Raw genomic sequence first — 21,966 nt, forward strand, 5'->3', positions numbered from 1 at the left:
AATATCCTGAGGCAGCTATTGTCACTTTCATGTCTCAAGCTTTGCCTAGGTACGATACTTGTTACTTGTCATTGTATCACTAAGACACTAGGAATGTCTTAATAATACAGTCCCAGAGTTCCGTTCAAAATGAAACCGTCACTGAGCGGCAATGGCGGACTCTGCTGCTGACATGGCAAACTACCACATAGAGAGGTAACTAAAGAGTGTAAATTCATTCATTGCTTATAGTAAAATAAATTCCAAACATACGTAGAATCAAAACTGCATACTGTTAGCCAGAGATCTTCAACAGGGGGTCCGGGACCCCTAGGGGGTCCTCAGAGTTACTGCAGAGGGGCCACCAAATTCTTAATGTTTTTACATGCACAAAAAAGATATATGACACAATAAAGGAAAGGGAAAACGCCAAAAAGCATAATATGAGCACTTTAAAACATGATTTCTAAAATCATGCCAACAATTATTATTTTAATAGCACATGCACTAAAAAGGTATGTATAAAGGCTTTAGGCCGCCCTACATGTTAATTTTAAACAATATGTAGTAGGGGGTCCCTGAGCCGTATCTCTTCCAGTTAAGGGGTCCTTGACTTAAAAAACGTTGAAGACCCCTGCTGTAATCAATTTTTGTTGTAAAAACAAAAAAAGATGAATAGTAGATGGATAGAAAAACACATTACAATTATTTTTTTAGCATTGTTGTCAGAAAAGACATAAACATTCAGTGACCTGAGCAGAACTTGACACTGAGCATTAAGACCTGCCATGTGATTGTTGCACTATGCTGAATATCCTATATAGGTTAATGTACAATTATATACACACACTGAACTGATACGATTTGATAACGTATATGGGTTAATGTACAATTATATATGCATGCACACTTAAAGGTGCACAGATTCTTCCCAAGGGTAAACGTATAGACAACCACTCACATGCTCCACTCCTACACTGCAGCACATACACCTACCTTCCTCAGCTTCCATCAGCATAGTGCTACAAGATGAGCACAGCTTGTGATTAAAGAGATGTGTCTATCTGTCCCCAGGGATGGTGATCACCTTGGGAGGAGTGCACAAGTTCCGCTTCAACCACCCAGCAGAGGCAGCCGTCCTCCGGGAACGCAGACGGGTGGGTGCTGCTCTGCTGAAAATGAAAATAATGCTGTCAGTTATGATGGCAATCGTCATTATATTGATGATGAGCAGATGAATGAGATGCTGCGGTTGACATACTGTGATGCTAGTGATGCACTATATTGTTTCTGGTCATTTTCTACAATACAACTGTGTTTAGAATATTTGTGATTGTTTAGTTTTTTAATTTCTAGCAAATATTAAGGTTGATCTTTTCTTTACTGTTTCCAGGCCAGTGAAGGTGGCATGACCTGCACCTACATTGATCTTTGCCCTTTAACCCCTGACCACAGGTAAATACTGCCTCCAAAAACAAACTCACAGAACAACACAATATTCATCACTCTGTGTATACTGTATGTGTGTGTGATACACAGAGTGCTATTTTTTTTTTTTTTATACATAAAAAAACATATACACATATACATACAGCATACATATTTGATAAGAGGTACATGTGTTGTACCATGTTCATGCTGTAGAAATAGGGCAATGCTTCATAGGTGTTTCAGTTCAGTTGGTGGAGATGGCATGTGTTTCTATTAGCCCCCACCCTTCTGAACAATCCCAGTTACCTGTTTACAGGACAGGCTCAGCCGTTGCTTGGTTACTGCTGAGACACCGAACTGTAAACCAACAACAGTAGCGTTTACTTTCAACCTGCCACAACCTAAATACAAAATTTTAGACATGAAATTGTACCTAGGTGAGTTAAAATGATTTCTTTTACTTTTCTGGTTTTCTCTTTCCTTTTTGTCCATCACAGTTTCTGAGTTTGTATTACCCTGGATCTATGTGTCTGTTTTTATAGTGTTGAAGTAGTGAAGCTCCAAGGCCAGCTGGGTGCCTCTCTCTCCCCCAGCGAGGAGCCTACTGCTAGGCAGCGTATGGAGGAGCAGCAGCACTACGTGGAGAGTTTGCGACAGGAGATTCAGGCTGAACAAAAAAGGGCTGAGAGAGAGCTGGAGAGGGAGCAGGCCCACCTTCGACAACAGCACAGTGAGAGTAAGTCGTCTTTCCACACACAAAAAAAAAGTTCTCATGCAGATACCTGTCAAATTTTAAAATCTGAGCCTAAATTCTAGATTTCTAGATCTAGTTTTATTGCTGGATAACCACATCAGATTTAGTATATTGATAAATACTGTGCAAGTGTAAGATATCCACCCCTTATGATTCCCTCCTGTAAATCTTTACCCAACAGTCCAGCAGTGGATTTTGCAGGAGAAACGGCGCCTAACAACTGTAGAGCTGAGAATCACCCAAGAGTCTGGAGTTCAGACAGACCTTATCCCCGCACCCCTCCTGGAGCGAGAGGCAAGTCAGGCATCTGAGGACCAGGAAGGTCAGACAGTGGACCATCCGTCCCAGGTGGTAAGGGCCAGGAAGAAAGCGGTGCAGGAGGAGCTACTAAAGCATCACGCCCTTTGCCGTTCCGAGAGCCGCATCCGTCGGAAAAAGTTGCACTACCAGCTGGAAAGAATCGCCCGCAAGCGGCATCTGTTGGAAGCTAAGAGAGAATTGCAGCGGCTGGAAAGGGCCCTGCCTCCAGGACCAGGCAGCCCAGAGTCTCCTGAGCTGGGGTCCCCCACAAAGCTCAGAGGAAGACCATTTGTTTCTCGTAGACACTCATTCTCAGCAGATCTTCTGTCCCGGCTCTACCCACAGAACACTCCAATCTTCAGGTAAGCACATAGTTGTAAAACCTGTAGAGTTAATTGCATAAAGGGCAAAATGTAAACTTCTTTTCTTTTCTTTTAACAGGCTAATACAGTCCAAAATGTTTCAGCACTTTTTTTATCTAGCTGTTTTGTGGTTGCTTATGCCTCCTAAATTTAGATGTTATAGTAGTCTTTCTTTTTCTCTCTGTGACAGACACTTCCTTAAGAGAAACAGATCCACAGAACTGATGCCAAATCCCTCCACAACTTCTGATTCCATTCACAGCAGGGAGTGGGTTTCGGATGAGTGTCTTCCACGGGAAAGAACCCAAAGTTGTTCCGGTACATTTTTCTCAGGACAAAGTCAAGCGTGCCGAAGTAGAGTAAGCTCTTCTGAAAATATCAGACAAGCTGCCAAAGAGGAGCACCAAGCTCAGCCTCGCCGGGAACGACCAGAAAGAAAACCTCTGCTGCCACACCGAGACCTGTCTTTCAAGAACAGATCGGATCAGAACTCAGTTACTCTGAAGTCACCACTTGGAACTATTTTGCAGCCAGTCAGCAATAAATATATACAAGAACCCATAGCACGCAAAACCAGTTCTCAGATTGTCCCAGACAGACCAGAAACCACAGAGAAGACTTCCTCTCGTTCTGTTGGGCCCAGGTTAAAAACAGCCCTGTCCAAAGTGTTCAGGAAACCACCATCAGGTGTGAATGGAGGCCGAGGTCCCAAACCTCTGGGGAGAATAGCAAGCAAATTTTACTGGAGACAAAGAAGAGACAGGAGCCTTAAAGATACCAAAATTAGCCGAAGCAAATGTGCTGTTAAAACAGCAGTCTCGTGTGAGGAGCTTGACCAAAGGACTCTGTCTGAGGACATTAAACAAAGGCGGTGGCATAGCACAGAGGCTCTGATGAACAAGACCAGCACATGGGTCGAGAGACAGCAGGGATTGATGGGATGGGAGGAAGAGCAAGAAGACCGAGATGAAGGAACGTCAGACTGTGAGAGCCTTTTCTCTCTTGATTCGCTGTCCTCTGCTTATGTGACAGCCCTAGCAGAGCAGCTGAGACACGAGGAAGCAGCTCAGAGTGAAGCAGAGAGCGAAGACAGTCAGATGTCTAAGGATTCGTTGGCTGTGGAGAGCAGTGGGAAATACTCAACAGTGGAGAAACTTAGACAAACAGTGGTGCCAACTTACTCATTGGTGACAGATTGCTCCCATTCATCCATGCAGCACAATAGAACAGCAGAGATCAGTTTAGACCGGGACAGCCCTCAGAAACCTCCGGCGATCCCAGCAGAGGCGTATTGGAGCCAGCAAAACTCCCCAAAATCAAGACACAGTGGTGCAACAAGGAAGCCTCTTTCCCACAACTCATTTGTAGCAGATTCCAGAGGCAGAGACACTGTACATAAAATGATTGAGGACTTTGGGAACATGCAGACCACTTCGACCATCAGCCCACGCTCCCTGAGCAGCTGCAGCGTGAGGGAGCCAGAAAACATGCTGGCACTCACCGATGCCTGGTCCTCCACTGACGCAGCAGATAGTCCTAGGATTTACAGAGATTCTCTGCCTTTCCAAAGAAAAATGATGTTCAAAGGTGTAGAGAGCAGCAGCAGAAGCAGCAGCAGTCCCAGTCCAACCAGTATGAACCTCTCAGATTCTCAGAGCGGATCTAGAAGCTATAGCTCAACATCCACCAGCACTGAGGGTGTAAATGTAACCGTGCAGGATCAGCCCAGTGTTGAAAATTCCAGGGGCACATCAGACACATTAGATTTTCAAGACTCTCAGTTTCTAACAACACCAGATGAAGCCCTGAAGGAAGTAGGATGTTGTATAGAACAATCAGACGGACAAGTAGAAAATAAGGGGAAGGCAGCTATAGATACTCCAGACTACAGCAGCATCAAAAGCCCAGCATCCTTACCAACCTTACATCAAACCACTCGTGTGTCACCCACTGACATCCACTACACTAAACAACAAGAATTACAGGTACAATTGCTTCAGGTGTTCACAGATGAACCTGACATGGTGACCGTTGACACTACGATGTCCTCTGACACTGAAATGTGTATGTCAGGTTGTCAGTCAGTAATGCATTTCTCTACAAGTCCTACTAACCAAGACCCAGTATTGAACAAGATGTCTGACCATGCAAGTGCCTTCAGACTGTCAACCGAAGATGAAGCACTATGCAGTCTAGATGGTGCAACAGAAAAGTTGGAAAATAATCAACAATATGAGCTTGGAAACACCAACTATGGATCTAGGGACGAAATGTTGGATGAGGCTGAAACCAAAGGCACTGAGCAGTACATTACACTACAGCAGGAGCTTGTTAAATCAGCTTGTAAAAATTCCAGGAAGAGGAACAAAGACCAACAGGATGCTTTCATGTGCAGCCTGAAAATTCCAAAAAGGAGCAACAGCAGAGAGTTGGTAACTTTCTGCTCTGCACCAGCTGGCAGCCAGGATTATATTTGGCCTGATGACAATAATAACACAAAAGGCGAACAGTCTGCCATGGAAGCTGACAGCCCCAGATTTGATTCTGTTTGTGTTAATGGCAGCGTTAGACAGGACAAAGTGGCTTCAGAGGCGTCGCCAGTTTCTGATCCCATGAGCAGGAAACTTGGAAGGATCTTTGAGGACTCTGAATGTGGTGACAATAGTCCTCAGAGTGGTACCTCTGCGGGAGAGAGGGAAGCAGTTGAAAAGGGAGATGTAACAATAAAGGAGGTAGCTGCAGAAACAAAAGCAGGGGAATCACAAATTGATAAGACCAGAAAACATCAAGAAAGTAGAAAACACATATGCAAGTCAGATGCTATTTGTAGCGCCATTGACCTGAGAATCTCAGAGGTGGTCAAAGAGCACATGAGACTGTCATTGATTGGCAGCGATGATGACAGGAAGAGCAGGAGTCAAAGCCTGAATGCTTTGTCATCATCCATGTGTCATTTTGGCTGTAATAGTGATGAAAATAGAGGGACAGAAAAAGAGCTGAGAGATAAAATGAGTGATCAGATAAAGGAAGGAGCAATCCTTGAAGGACACCTTTCACTGGAAAGATTGATAAGTGAAAACCCAGGGGACAACAGTGAGCACCTGGCATCAGATCCGCCAGCTCAATTGAGGACTAGCCTTGAGAGCAACATGCTTTCATCTACTGAAGTAACACAGAAGATTGACCAAGCTCAGAACTTCTCTGATGTGACACCAAACAAGCTGGTAATTGACCATTGCGTTTTCCAAAACCCCTCTGCCAAAAACATTCAATCAAATCTGACACCCACGAGCCACGGAGAGTCGGAGAACTCTGGCAACCCCACTTTGCAACCAAATAGGTCTGGTTTGTCCTCAATGAGTGATTCCTCCAATAATTCTCAAGGAACTGCTGTGGAGAAAGATGCTTTGTGTCAAAAAGTGAATGATTCAGGTAAACAAAAAGTAACATCTCATCTTAATCCCATCATTAATGATGCCTGCTTGAATGAAGTGAACATCCAGAGCTGTTTGGATGCCCCTGCTGTGAATCCTGAACTTCACCAAATACCCCATAGAAAACCTTCCACCATGGGTGATGCAAAAGAAAACAGTGGCTGTAATCACGTACAGGATGTCAGTGTGGAAGCCACATTCAGTGTTGATTATAAAGGTTGTTACTCGTACAAACAGAACACTCCGAGGACGATTCAACATTTCCAAAATAGTTCTGACACATCTGGAGCCATACAGTTATTATCTGATGGAGGAAGTTTTCAATTCAAACCACACGTACATTACAGCAGCCAGAAGACACCCACTGATAAGAATGCCTCTATGAAAGGGTTTGCTGTTTCTCCTGGCCGTGATGGAAATGGTGAAACAGTCAACACAAAAGGGGGTAAACCTTATGTCACAGCACAGGATGAGTTCAGCGGTCCACAGAGTCATTTAAATGACTTGGCTCAGACTTGTGTGGTCAATTTGAATTACAACAGCAAATGCCCAAATGTATCAAATTCACTGTGCAAATTTGATCAGGATACTCATATTGAACGCCGACAAGATTGGGTAATGAAAAAAGACAAAGAGACTTTCACCCCAAAGATCTTCGCAGAGTCAAAATATGAAGCACAACACCAAATACCACAGGGGAATGCCGTCACAAATACAAGTTGCTATGGATCTGTGATGTCCAAACAGGTTGAGCTAAACACACCTGGTGATAAACAGGATACTCATGCTCTTATGTCTAAAAAGGCCAAGTCTAAGAGGTTCAGAAAGTCTAAGATCCAGACTCATCCCCCGTCTTCATATGAGTCCTCTCTTAAGTCATCAGATGAGGATGAGGAGGATGACATAACCACTAGAGTGCATCACAGCCGGCTCTCCTCTAAATGTGTAAAGCTTGGCGCTCAGAGTAATGACAAACAAGAAGTCAGACAGGCTGCAGATATTTCGACCACAGTGTCAGCGAGCAAATTTAAAATGAAGACTTGTTTTGCTGGAACTCAGGATAAAAGTGAAGTTAAAGTCAGTAGAGATTACTCCCAAAAAAGACACTCTTTATCCCCTCAAGCATTGTCACAAAGGACAAATGTAGAAAAAACCATCCTGTATGCAAAGAAAAGTGAACCACAGCAGGACTCCCATATGCATTTTGCCTCCAGTGACATCAACCCGTTTGTTCATCAGTGGCAAGGCAACGACTCAGACCAACACTGTTATAAGAACCCAGCATTCGGGAGTGCTGCTGACCTATCCTCTAAATCTCCACTTTTGAACAGCGCTGAGAAACGTATAACAAGATGCTGTAGCGTTGACAATGGTTTGAACAGGCAGAACTCGCCTTTCAATTCCCATCTGAGCACTTATGCCACCAACAAGGGGCTCTCCAGTACACTTAGCAGTATGGAGGATTATAAGGAACAAGGGAACAAAACATCTCCTCTCCCGCCCTGTCAACAGGCGTCTGTTGATATTCACAATCATATAGCCAATCTGACAGTGAGCGGCAGTTCTTCAAGTAACAATCATCCTGGGGGTTTTGGTAACAACTCCAGTCAGGTGGATGAAATTATGTTGGTGTACTCGTCTGAGCAAGAGTCTCAGGCAAGCAAAACACAGGCCCAAAGGAGGAGGACATGTGAGCATGGCACTCAAACAGTGTGTGGCCTTCAGACGGTAAATATTGGTAACCGCAGTAGTGCTCCAAAGAGGAGAGAGCGGCACAAAAGGAGTAACACTGATGTACCTGTAACACAGAAAACCAAAGTAGACATTAAAGAATCTCCAACGTGGGCCAGTATGGAAAGCATGTCGGCTCACCTCTCGAAGCTTATCGACAGCACCTCAGACCTGCTGGGGGACGTCCAGGAAATGAGAACAGGCAAAGCCCTCAAGTCAAGTCTGAGGAGTGTCAACTTGTCAAATATGAGCATGTCTTACAGTGAGTCTAGTGACTGCACGCGGAGAGACTGCTCAACTCAAACAGCCATAGATGTTGGGATCCAAACAGAAAGGTCTCCAACACCAGCAGAGAAGAAAGTCGCTACTCATCACCCAGTGAGAGGTCCAAAACCTCATGAAGTCAATGTGATAGTCAAAGTGATTGGTTCTGAGGTTGTCAGTGTGTCCCAAGACAAGAATGCGCGCTGTGCGGTGAAGAGTACAGATGAAAAGATGCAGAGCATGCCTGAGCTGAGCTTTAACACCTCTGCTGCAGCACAAAGGTCTAATGGCCTTCTGAAAACACTTCCTTTAAAGACTGCAGGTGAATATCAAAGACGTGTAAGATCCGCTTCTTCTAGAGGCTCAAAGCACGAGGCACTGTGCCAAAAGAGTGTTGCAGTATCTGAAGTCTCCCGCAGATCATCAAAAAACGCCTACCAAGAAAATCACAGTCCCTCTTTAAGAAATGACCCATCGCTTTCTTTAAAGAAACAAGCTACATACACAGACCGTGCATCATCTCCCATACTGACTGTGGGAATAAGATTGCAGATGAAGCAGACAGTACACCAATCAACACTAAATACACACCATCATTCTGAGAGAGACAGCCTTACTGTGTCTTCTAGCAAACACTTAGCTTGCACAGCTGTTTCAGAGGATGATCAAATGCCCAGACCGGATTGTGATGTTTCCTCTTGTACATCAGAATCTGTATCACTTGAGAAGGTGAGTGAAATGAGTTGCTCAAGCCCTAAAGGCTCTGATAAGTACTCTATAAATTCATCACTGGATAGATATACAGACACTGACAGGGGAAATGTTACCTATAAAGACTCCAAATGGCAGATGAGCTCTCAGCAGTGGCGGACTTCTGCTTCAACAAAAGGTTTAACTATGCAGAACCACATCTCTCCCATACTAAGACCGACTGATGTATACAAACAGCAGGCTAAAGCTAGACATGGAAAAACATCAAGACCTGCAGTTGATTCTGGCGATTTTTGCTTTGATTCCTACAATCCATCCCCTGTCAGCAACAGAACTGTTCAACTCCAAGAGGACGATGTGGTATCGAATGCACCCAGCGAGTGCAGCACAGACGTCCTTGTGAACATTAAACCCATCGCCAGTGTGTCCCAGTGTAAACACCACCAGATGGACCCAGAAGACCTGCCCATGCACAACAAGTTCACCAACTGGTCGGGCATTAACCTTCAGCACTCAAAACACTCCAACAAAGTGGCCACATTTCCTACCAAAGAAGACGACAAGAGCAGAAACTTTGCCGAGTGGGGCGAGATGGAGAGCTGTGACTCAAATGTAGAGTTCACAGCCCAGAGCGGCAGAAGAACGAGAGAGATAGAGAGGCTGCGACAGGAGAGAGAGCAGGTGATGGCGACGGTCAACCTCAGCATGAACCCGACACCGCTGACTGTGGAGCTGACAGAGGCTAAGCTACACTACGGCCTCGGAGAGACGGATACACTGTTAAAGATGCTGTCCCCGAGGACCAGAGAAGAGCTGGAGCCACCGACCTCTGCAACTACCAAACAGCAGCTGTATGATAGGTAAGAATACACATGACCCAAATACTCCCATTTTTTTCTTAAACGGATTAGGGCTAGGTTTAGTTTTAAACGTATAGTTTCTACAAAACTTTTTTTTTTTATTTAGCAAAAACTAAACTTCTTAATGCATCACTATTTTATATAGTTTCAACACAATATAAGAAATTTGCCAATTTTAAACTGTATTTTCTTTAGAAACTTTCCTAATCGAAGTAAACAAGACAAGAAATCTGACCACACATTTGATGCCAGTATTTGATACTTGATACCACAGACACTTAATTACGTGGTTATTAACGTGGTATGCTCGGCTCTAAAACTGATAAAATGAGGTAACCTGATTTGTGTTCTTGTATTTTCTGTTTGTGTGATTCTCTCCTCTCAGACACCGCAGGAGTATTGAGGGTTTAAGGCAGGACAGGGAGGAACGTCTCCAGACTTACCGGAGAGCTCGTAGTCTGAGTCCCAGCAAACATCCCCGCTCCTCTCCACCAGAGGCTGGCTCCAAGGTGTCTGCCGCCATGCCTAGTCGACGTAAAGAATACCTACAACAGCTCCGCCAAGAGGTGATAGCCGGCTCCAGGTAAGACACTAGTTATAAATGTTTTTAGGTTTAGTGTTGAAAACTTGACTGGATCTCACTGAATTATCTAATTGACAGAATATCAGACACCCCACGAGGGGAGGGCCAGTGTCCGTCTGACATTGAGCAGCTGTTGCGCGACTACGGCCGAGCCAGGGAGGAGGCCAGGACTGAGATTGCGAAAGCACGAGAACGACTGCGAGAAAGGACTGAGCAGGAGAAGAGGAGGCTACAGCAGCAGGCCCTGTCTCAGGAAGCCAAGGTCAGTTTTTGTGTCACCATATAAGAGGCTGCAACTCAATATGTTGATTTATTTTTTGGATTAATCAGTTAATTTGTTTGTTCTATAAAATATCACAAAATAGTGACAAATGTCCAGGTCCTCGGTGCCCAAGGTAACTGTGAAATAGATTTGATTTGCCAATCATTTAAATACCCAAATATTTAAATTATATATCATAAGGGTTGTTCGGTATTCATGGAATGGACCACCGGAGGAAAATAGGGGAGGGTTGTGTCTTTTTATTCTTTGCTGAGGGAAGGGTCATTTTTCAGTCCGGGGAAGGGGGGGGGGTGTCACCCAACTTTTGTATTCATGAAACAGCAAAATTTCAAAGTGGCTTGTTTGGTGCATATTTTTCCATGTAGCTCCATGTAGCGCTCTCAGTCTCTGTCCTCCTTCGCTACCAGATGGGTCTGACCCATGAGTTTGCTGTGGGGCAGGGCATAGACATATGGGGCAGGGGGAGCTGCCCCCCTGGTGGCTGAAACGGATAATTGCATTGTTTAAAAAATGAGTGGAATAATTATGGCATGATCAGATATTTTATAAATATCTTAAATAACACAAAACAACTAAATGGTGGTAGGTAATACATCAGATTTCATATACTGCTTTAGTAAAAAAAAATATTACCTGGCTGACGATGGGAGCAGCAGGACGCACAAAACGAAAATGACTGTTGTACTATGTCTGGACATCTTACCGTGCCAAGGTTGCAATAAAGGTTTCCTAAATGCCACATTTGATGTCAGCTTACTAATTGATTGCGCGTTTTGTGTAGATTTGGACTTTTATACGTTTATTCCGCTTTGTTTAAACGGCGAAGTGGAGAAAGCCTAGTGACGAGTCCATAGCAACCAGTTTGTGTGTTGAATATTACCCAGAGTGCCTTGCTGAATGGTCTTAATATTTTATTGTTTTATTTCATGTGAATACTAGTTTACTAGAAGAGTAACTTAGTATTTGAAGTAATGCAGTAATGCAGGTATTGTGCATTTAGTTTCCATGCTTATTTTGTTTCCACAACAATGTTAGTGAGTAAATCTCCTGAAATGGCCACCACACCATAACAGAGGAGTGGGATGTATCAGATCAGAATGCAGAGGTTTAGTCATGTATGTCATAGTTGTAAAAAAAAAACAATGGAAATTTGTATATATTTGCCAAACGCAAACCAGTACAGAATGTATTGATAAGTTGTTGGGGGAGGGTCATGTCTTTTTTCCAAATTGGTTTGGAGGGTCATAGAATTTTTTTTACTGGCGAGGGGAGGGTCATGTCTTTTTTGGCTGAAGGTCCCAAAACTCCTCCGGTGGCCCCTTAAATAAATAACAAACAGTCCCTAAAAGAGAGGAAAATAGCAAATTTTCACTTTTGACAAATTCAAACCAGCAAATATTGGGACTTTTTCCTTGATAAATGCATTAAACGTTTACTAGATTATCAAAACTGCGGACGATTGATTTCCTGTCGATCGACTTGCTTTGGCTCCACATTAGATGGATTTGATAAGGAAAAAAATATAATATATATATCATTTTCCCCTCTTCTGATTATATAACATTCCAACTCATTGGCTAATAAATTAGGCTGACATAAATATGGTTAATACAAGATATTTTAAGTGGATTTTCAGGGGCTCGCAGTTTTATTCCCGACTCAGCAGTATTGACAACTATTTCACTGGTGTCTCCCGTCTTGCAGGACGACCCGAGGCATCGGACAAGAATCAGTAACAGCACCTTGTGCACAGGATCCAGCATGAGCCTATCCTCTGGACCAACGTCGGGGTACAACAGCGGCAACACTGCCCAGCTACAGCATGGCAACAGGCCACTTCTGACTGGACAGGTTGGTACTCATGTTACACATTAAGATTTGAGATAAGAATTTACATGCTGGAATCCAACACTGTAAATAGATATATATATATATATATATATATATATATATATATATATATATATATATATATATATATATATATATATATTTAATTTTTTTATTTTTATGATTAACATTTATTTTAATTTATTTTAACAAAACATACAATTCGAAACATGAACACCCCCGCCATCACCACCCACCCAGACAAAAATCAAGAAAAGATGACACATCAACCACAATATCCAAGACCATAATGACAAAATAGAAACACTATAAACCAAATAAACGTATGTATAAATGACAACGCCATAAGCCCATCATACACGTCTCTCCCCAGCACAAAGCTTCTTAGGAGTCCCCCAGAAAGCTCAAGTACCTTCGGGTTGTTTGTTTTCTATAATGCAAGTGTAATTTTCCTTTTTGGATGAGCAACACGGCAGTAATCGTGTCGTTGTTACTGTTTTCCTTCAGATCACAGGGTTCCACGACGAAGGGCTGAAGGTCAGGACACGTCCTCCTATATGCGGTCCACAAAGTGTGAAGTCACAGAGAGCCTGGCTGTCTGCCCAGGGTAAGTACTGGTGATTCATAAAACCCAAACAGACATGGGCAAAACACTGTCAAAAGTATGCTCAAAATTTGCTTTAATAAAAAAAAAACATTGTTATCTTCTAAAATTTAGAAAGTAATATACCGTATATAGTTTTGACCATGTGTCACTAGTGCAGCACTTAACCCACCCCCCACCCCCCTCCACATTCTCTGTATTGAAAATCCATGTCAACATTGTGTTCTGCTAGATGTCCGCCTTGAGCCTCCTGTCACCGGGTTTGAGCCCCTGATGACTTCATCTCCATCACCTCCATCTTGTACACGTCACCGCAACGCCTCCTTTGGCTCCACATCTTCCATATCCACAACCTATCAGGATATCACATCTAGTCTCCTCGGTCGAGCTCTGGCTGAGGTAACACAAACCTGAGTTTAAACCTTTTTTTTTTATTTATTTATTTAAATGCCACTGTTATTGACTAAACATAACCAATGTTTTGATCTACCCTTATCAGACATTTCTTTGTGTCCACAGGTACGACTGGCTTCCTCTGGGGATTTGAGCAACCTGCTAACGGGCAAGGCCACAGCAGGCTGGAGGTGAACTCAGTCACTCTCTTTGATAAACTCATCCAAAAAAATCATCAACCTTCAAATCAAGGACTTCCTCTCTGTCTGAGATTAATCAGATGCAAAGTGAAGGCTTAACTTAAGTCCCTCAAAATCACAAATATTAATTTGCTAATGTATTATGTCTATTTTTATTTAGCTACCAGGGAGAAGAAGGAGGTATCCAGGCTTACTACAAGCCCTCCTCCAGCCCATCTGTCCATGGTTTCCTTGGGGCCGGGGAGCTGGACAGACCCCTGGACAGTCTGTGGAACATCATCTGCCAGCTGTCCAAGAGCCACATGTATCAGCAGTCGCTCCGTTCTGTCTGGACACGACCGCTAGATGACAGCACTCAGCTGGGTGGGCTAACATGTCTGCTTAGTCTATATCCTCACATGGTTTCTATACATTAAAGTACCAGTGTAAGAATGTAACAAAGTAAATCTAGTCAAGAGCTATTTGAGGTAGATATAGTCTTTATATGTTTACTCTGCTTAAATGTAGCAGGCATTCCACCACATTTATCTCACAACTTACTAGTTTATTTTATAAATTAATATTTTACATAAAAAAATGCACTCATTTTATAGAATATACTGGATATTTATGGATTAAACTACCCAACAGTATATCAAATAATTAAAATTAGCCCCTTTGCAACCAACTACAAAAGTAAAATGCTAATTAAACATTCATTGATCAGTAATAATTCATACATATATTCATCAGTAATCATTTATACTATGATATATATATATATATATATATATATATATATATATATATACATTTTCTGCATTGAGCACTTTTACTCTTGTTACTTTAATTACATTTTGCTGATTTATACTGGCACACTTTTATCTAGGTTAAAAATGTAAGCAGATTTTCTGAAATCCCACTTGATTGGTATTATCAGTAGACCTGAAACATCAACATTAGATACTCATCACGGAAAGTAGAAGTTTATAAGATACTGATCAATACTGGTTATTTGCAATGTGAGCTTGATGTGATGGAAGAGTCTACCTTGCAAATAATATTATTGTTGCAAGAATATAAAGAGAGAAAAGTGTTTTTTGTCTTTGCTGCAAAACTATTTATATTTTTTTGCAAGGCATTTGAGGACCCTGCAAATGCATTTGCTTCAAATGATGCGTCTGCATCCATTAGCTGTGTATAGTACAGTCCCCAACACAGTCCCATTCATCACTGACTAGCTTAATGTATTGCATGACCAACTCCATTCTCACACCTGCAGTATGTGGCATTAAATATCTTTGCAACGTCATCGGGCCTCTCTTACGCCATCTACTCTGCTCTGATCAAACGTTTTATTGGCGTCCACACACTGATGTATTGTTTATTATAAGAGATCATCATATCTTTATATAAATATGTTGAATTGTACCTTCTTTTTTCTTCCCCTGAAGGTTGGAAAATAAATTGCTTTATAACCTTGTTTAGCAGTAACGTTCTGTTCCATTGCCCTCGTTCTTTTATGTTTTCTTTTATTTCCAGGTTTTCATCAACCATTTAATCCTATCTGACACATTCTCTCTGTATTTCTGTTTAGTTTATATACTAACAGATCCGTCCACCTGCCACCTCAGCCAGCCGCGGGACTTCTGCTGCATCAGCACCGAGTCCAAACAGGTAAGCAAAGCTGCAAAATGAACCAGCCGGTCCTGATGATTACTGCCTGTCGCCCTTGTTTAAGGTTCACTGAGCATTCGCTGCATAGTTGTTGTAGACAAAATCACGCTTTAGTTTGAAGGAGAAAATTCCTTTTACTGTCATATTAGCGTGACAGGAAACAAAACAGACAGTGCTGTCATTTTTAATGAAGACCAATTAATGGTAAACCGTGGCATTGAGCTTGTCATGCACCCAATGTAGTACATACTATTTTAGATGCTACTCATGCTCACAGTAAGAACACTGACCCAGAGGCTGTGGGTGTGGAAGAAGCCGTGTGAGCTGTTGGTTATCAGTGTCAGCGTACACTTGCCTCTTGGCTGATCAAAAGGCTGCGCTGCCTATTTTATTGATGGTTTTTCCCTTTTGCCCTCTGGCTCAGGGTGGCTTGTCTGTGCTGGCAATGCAGTCTGTGTTCGAGGAGTCTCTGCCTCGTCCCAGTGTGGACGCCGTCCGAGGGGAGATGATGCCCAGTTGCTGGATCCTGCAGCCAATTAGACGTGATGGACAGGAAGCCACCAGGGTCATCTACCTGCTACAGGTGAGACATGGTTGCTATAAACTACTTCGCAAGCTGATATATGTGTTGTGCTCACTAGCAACACTGCCATATTTTTACTGCCAGTAAAAGCACAGATGTTTGGGTTGATCATAGATCGATAAATGTATTCTGTGTGAATGTGACAGCCTCAAAAACACTTTCGGACATCAACAAACCGCTTCTGTCCGACCTCCACATGTGAAAGTGCTGTGCAGGAATTAAACCCACATGGTAGTTAATAATTATGAACTAACAATCTTGCAATCCACAATTTTGTGTATTGTAATCAAATGAAATCAAAATCAAAATCTGAGACAAAGGTATAATCATTTACATACATCACAGTCTAACTGTGCAGTGAGTCTGCTTTTGACTCCAATTTGAATAATGGTTGCCAGGCAGTGCTATAGATGTGAAAGAAGTCATGACCATATCATTTTGTTCTTCTCCAGGTGGACCTAGGAACTCCATCCTTTCCTCACCGACTGTTGAACACTGTTTCCAGAAGACAGGCAGCTGTCATCGCTGATCTGGATGCTTTCCTCGCTAAATCCACAGGACTCACGAAGACGCATTAGACTGAACTGTCTCCAGCATGGAGTTAGTCTGCCTTTTAAATTTGCACCTGAAATGTATTTACTTGATTTGTTTTTATTATTCTAAGAGCACTGTTCTATTGTTTCCCAGTTACAAAGTTGAAGCAGCTTTCTTTCTTTTTTATATGAAGGTATTTTTTTGATAAAATATTGAAACTGTATTTTTATATTTGTGATGTACATCAATGCTTGTAACAATTATAATCCTATTTTACCAAAGATTGAGTAGAAGTCTAAGGGACTTGACATGACACATGCTGTGTAGCTGTGTAGCCTTGGATAGTTAATCATCAAGCTGGCTAAACCTAAACAAAGTTTCCCCACCTAATCGGTTCATTCATGTGATGAAATATTTATATTATAATATTTATAAACTGATAAGTATCAGCTATTTAACTCCCTTAATTCCCTGTTAGCAACATGGTGTCTATTGATTTCTACCATGTTGTAACATGTACAGCCAAATATGTTAAAGTCAGCAAGGACATCCTAGCTAGAGAACCTTTAAATTGAAGTCAAAGGTTACACTGATTTGATGTATACTTACTACGCACTAAGTGTATTTTCACCTGTGTTTACTTTCTAGATAGATGGATGCAGCCAGCTTTGTTCTTAGAGGCACATGTCAATATACCTGAGATTTGGACCATATACAGAAGGCAGTATAACATTGTCTGGGTCATGCAGTTTTTGCAAGCACTTAAATGCTTTGTTTTAACCCAGACAATGAGGGGGGGTTTTCCAGATATGACAGACTGAAAGCTGAAAGCTGAAAGCCAGTTGAGTTTATTTTGCGTGAATGTCAACTGAGGTGACACCTAAATGAAGGAAATATGAACATATAAAGGAACTATTTGCAAATACTATGTACTGTAACCCTGATTTGTATGTACTTATATCATCGGGCACTGCATATTTTAACCACTCAAAAACCTTAATTCTGCAGAATATTTACGTCAAATGTCCTTTAAAATTTTTGCAGCAAAAGAGGTATGATCAAAAAGTATATAAAGGGACTGTACGACAAATTATTAGGTGGGGGAGGAGGGGTCAGAAAAGGGGGGAGGTAGTCCGACTTTTTTGGGGGAGAGAGCAGGGGAAGGTCTTTTATTTTTTCCTGTCCTGAATTTTATTTCAGCCTTCTTTTGCAATATAGTTAATAGTTAACAATATAAAGACAACATTTTAAAGGTTTAAAGACAACATTAAGAACCCTGAGGAGGGCCTTGCTTTTTGACAAAGTGAAACATAAGGTTCAACTACCTCAATCATTTTCCTACAGTCCCTAAGCTATGTGTTGGATAAGGTGGTGTATTGAAGGAATCCTAAGAATTATTTAGTCCCTCTTCAGCTGTTATTTGTAATGTATAGGGAGCTGCACATGTGAAACTACTCAGCATCACTCTCTCGCTGCAGGAAACCAAACAGTTTAATTAAATACTATTTTTGTAGCAAAACAGGGAGCTGGTGAGTTGGAAAGTTGAGAACTTTTAAAAAGTCAAAGGGCAGGATCCCGCCTGCTCTGTAACTGATCTCTGCTCTCCTTTATTTTAATTTTTAAAGCTGCAGTAAGATATGGACACAATATGGTACTCTGAATCTGTATGAGCTACGGCCTTTTTTCATCAGTTGCTGAAGTCTGTCGTATTTATTTTGTTCCTCTTGCCTTCAGTTTGAAATGCTGTCGAATGTGTTTTATAGTTGTGTTGGGGTTATTTTATGAGCATGGTGCTGTGTTTACAGCGGCTTGCACAACAGTTTTAATGCATTTATTAATGTTGCATATTAAAAAGTGATTTTGTTTTTGTTTGCACAGTGTTGAAGCTATGCAGACGCTGATCAAAGGCAAGACTGTTCTCAGTCCCAGCTGGGTCAGCTTTATCCAGATATGAAGCCATATTATTTCCAGTAGTTTACATTTTTGGCAGCGCTTAGTTTATGACTAAAGATGTTCCAGGGGGAACCAAAGACAAAGAGACAAATACTGAAGACACAGAGTGAAGGAACATAGTGACAACTTTTTGTACTGATTTCTTTTCTGTGTTTCTATAGATTTGTAAGTGCTTGTTTCATTTTGTAAAAAGCATTGTTATTTATGTTTTGACGATGTGTTGTAAATGTATTTTATTATAAACACCCTGCTTCCTGTTGCTAATAAGATGTAATGTGGCCCATCCTGTGTGTTTGGCCATTTTTTATGAATAAAATACATATTTTAAGTGAACTGTTGTTTTTCATTTTTATTTTTTTTATTTTTGGAAAGTTGGAGTTTGTGTGAATGTCTGTTCCCCAAATTATCCTTAAGTGACAACACAGTATATAACTATCTTTAATTCCTTCATTTAATCATTTGCAATTAGTCTAAGTAGGCCTGGGTATTGAACATCTGTATCTTTAGTGCTGATTTAAATGTGCACAGAATATCGAAAACTGTCAAGTACCAAAAGCTGGCAGGGAACGCTTGCTCAGATTCCTATTCTACTTTCCCTATTTTACTTACTTAATGCTTTTGTTCTTATTAATATATATTTTAGTTGTCTTCTTTTATTATATGGGGAAAAAAATGCTTTTGTAAAAAGAAAATTCTCTGTTCCTCAAAGTGTCTTTTTTGTGCTGGTATGGATAATCAGGTATTGTATCAGCACTACTATTGGAACATACATGTCAAACGATACCCAGCCCTTATTATAAGCAGTCTACACCTTTTTAGGTTTTTATTAGTTTTTGGGCCTTCAAAAGTTATGTAAATGAAACCATCTGATGGGGCATCATTTGGTGGAACTGCCAACAGCTCATAGACATGAATCAACAATGCTTTTTTCTTTTCTTATTTATATATAAAAAAAGAATAATGTTTTAATGAATTATCTTCATATGAAAAGTAACTATATCAGTCAGATAAATGTGGTGCACTAAAAAGTACATTTCCCTCCTGAAATGTAGTGGAATTATTAGAAGCATAAGCATAAAATGGAAATATTCAAGTGATGCACTTCAACATACTCCAATAAATTATACTTAGTTACTTTCCACCACCTATGTCACATTACCTGCCAGGTGTTTTCCCTCTGGTGTAACTGATGGACATCATTTGTAATGTGAGGACGTGTCCATGCCCAGACCTCTCTCCTCTGCACTGCATGTAAAATGGCACGCAGAGGCAGCAGTGGAGGTGACATTTCTGAGAGGGTGGGTGTTGTGTGTGCGATTAGAGCCCGGCTGGCTGGGGCGGGGTGAAGTGGATTGTGGGGGGGGGTGTACAAGAGATCAGAAGTGTCTCTGCCATTTAGAGTCACCAGCTCTTGTCAGGAATGTGCGTCCCCTGCGCGCACAGATCATGTACTGGATGCGCCCACTTTATTTTTAACCCGGCAGGGTGGGTCAGTCGCTGGCTTTCGGGAATGACCGTGGAGCGCGCGGCGCCTACAGCCCCTTTCCCTTGTCCCCCGTGCAGGACCGTGTCCTCCTCGCGCTGTGGAGACCTCCGTCCACTCTGACCACGACCCCCGCTGCTTCAATGGGATTATAATTGGTTTATTGGCAGGGAGAAGACTCAAGATAAACACTTTCGGACAGGACAGCATCCAGAAGCAAGTAAGTGTATTTTGAAAGCAGAGCTAGTTGTGCCATTGTTAAATGAAATTATTGATCTTTGGCCAAATAGTTTCTGTCAGCGGTCACCGACTGGCGCTCATTCCATTAAGGCTGCTGTTGTTTGCCGTTGTTTGTAGTGGAGTTAAACGTTTCCTCCAAACCACCTGTTGGCCCAGGCTGACATGTTAAATAATGACGTCGTTTTCAAAAAGCTTCCACACTTTTTTTTTTTTTTTAGATGGATGTTCTGTTCTGTTGTTAAAATCACTCGCTTTGTTTTTAGTTTTAGTTAAGCTACATCTTGAGTTATCAGTTTGTTATCTTTTAGCGTAGGCTTTAAGCAGGCCTCAGAGAGTCGTTGGAAATGCGCACAATGACGTCAGTGCGCATGTTTGCGAGTGGAGAAGTGCGCTCTCCAAAAGTTCTCTTATGTTGGTGTGGTGGAGAAAGTATTTAGATACTTTACTTGAGTAAAAGTTGTGGTACTGCACTATGAAAATACTCCATTCTCCAAAGTCAGTGGTGGAATGTAACTAACATTTACTCAAGTACTGTACTTAAGTACAACTTTGAGGTACTTACTGAGGTAATACTTCTACTCCGCTACATTTCAGAGAGAAATATTGTACTTTTTACTCCACTACATTCATCTGACAGCTTCAGTTACTAGTTACTTTACAAATTAAGATTTTTGCACACAAAAACACATGTAGTTTATATAATATGATGTTTTATTATAAATTAAACTACCCAACAATATAACGGCCTACAAGTCCAGCTGAAATGATTAGACCATTAAACACTTAGTTGATTGACAGAACAGTTTGGATCGTTTCCAGTTTCTAAAATGTGAGGATATTTCGGCATTGAGTACTTTTACTTTTGATACTTTAAGTACATTTTCCTGATGATACTTACATACATTTACTTAAGTAACATTTTCAATGCAGGACTTTTACTTGTAACAGAGTATTTCTACAGTGTGGTATTAGTACTTTTACTTAAGTAAAGAATCTGAATACTTCTTCCACCACTGTCCAAAGTACACAATTAGCAGAATGTACTTTAGTATAAACATGAAAGTGCTGAAAGGGTTACACTATTGTACGTATTATCTTGTTCATTACTGCTGCATTCATGTTTTGGTAGTATTTCACTGTTGCAGTTGGTCATGGTGGAGCTAATTTAGCCTTTACTAATTTAAGTATTTGTATATACTTTTGGGATAGTTTATTTTGTAATATTTTAAAGTCCTGTCGTGTTTTTAAAGTGAAATCTGTGAAGTAGCTAGTAACTTAAGCTGTCAAATGAATGTAGTGGAGTAAAAAGTACAATATTTCCCTCTCAGTAGAAGCAAAAATGGAAATATACTCAAGTACTCAGGTGCTTCAAATTTGTACTAAGTTCCAGGATTTTAGTGAATGTACTTAGTTACATTCCACTGGTGTTAACCTAAGCCCAGGTAATATGCATAATTGCATATTTCCTCTCATTTTCTTTCCTAAAGCACTGTACAATCTGTATTCCCTCCTTGATCGGAAACAAAGTGGTGGCTTATAAATAAAAATATAAAATGTTCACTGAGCGAAAGCGACGTTCCCCCTCATTCCCCTTAAAAGGACATGTGTGTGAGTGTGTCACCATGTCTGGATGAGCTGGGACTTTTGTGTAAACACACTCCAGGAATAGTTTAATATTGATTCCCAAAAGCCAGGCTCAGTATTGTTGCAGTCAAAACATTATTGACCACAACAAAGGAACCTTTTTCTCACAGCTTGTGTACATAATCAATGTACA

General features: G+C 41.3%; 2 protein-coding genes across 3 annotated transcripts in view; both read left to right on the top strand.

The window, feature by feature from the left end:
* Positions 1-17,165, top strand: part of stard9 (StAR-related lipid transfer (START) domain containing 9) — a 44,825-nt gene extending 27,660 nt beyond the window's left edge. The window contains exons 18-32 of the mRNA XM_078276784.1: positions 1,054-1,136; positions 1,373-1,434; positions 1,953-2,146; positions 2,346-2,826; positions 3,017-9,826; positions 10,212-10,409; positions 10,488-10,671; positions 12,397-12,543; positions 13,051-13,150; positions 13,380-13,546; positions 13,667-13,731; positions 13,901-14,103; positions 15,317-15,396; positions 15,821-15,979; positions 16,432-17,165. Of these exons, the coding sequence (XP_078132910.1) occupies positions 1,054-1,136; positions 1,373-1,434; positions 1,953-2,146; positions 2,346-2,826; positions 3,017-9,826; positions 10,212-10,409; positions 10,488-10,671; positions 12,397-12,543; positions 13,051-13,150; positions 13,380-13,546; positions 13,667-13,731; positions 13,901-14,103; positions 15,317-15,396; positions 15,821-15,979; positions 16,432-16,557 (9,059 nt within the window). The 3' untranslated portion in view covers positions 16,558-17,165. The remainder of the gene's footprint in view (positions 1-1,053; positions 1,137-1,372; positions 1,435-1,952; positions 2,147-2,345; positions 2,827-3,016; positions 9,827-10,211; positions 10,410-10,487; positions 10,672-12,396; positions 12,544-13,050; positions 13,151-13,379; positions 13,547-13,666; positions 13,732-13,900; positions 14,104-15,316; positions 15,397-15,820; positions 15,980-16,431) is intronic.
* Positions 17,166-19,842: 2,677 nt separating this feature from the next.
* Positions 19,843-21,966, top strand: part of sptb (spectrin, beta, erythrocytic) — a 60,012-nt gene continuing 57,888 nt past the window's right edge. For both annotated transcript variants that reach the window (XM_078276920.1, XM_078276921.1), the window contains exon 1: positions 19,843-20,169. The gene's annotated coding sequence lies outside the window, so the exon portion shown is untranslated. The remainder of the gene's footprint in view (positions 20,170-21,966) is intronic.

The sequence above is a fragment of the Sander vitreus genome, chromosome 20 (assembly GCF_031162955.1).
Source record: "Sander vitreus isolate 19-12246 chromosome 20, sanVit1, whole genome shotgun sequence".
Lineage (NCBI taxonomy): Eukaryota > Metazoa > Chordata > Actinopteri > Perciformes > Percidae > Sander > Sander vitreus.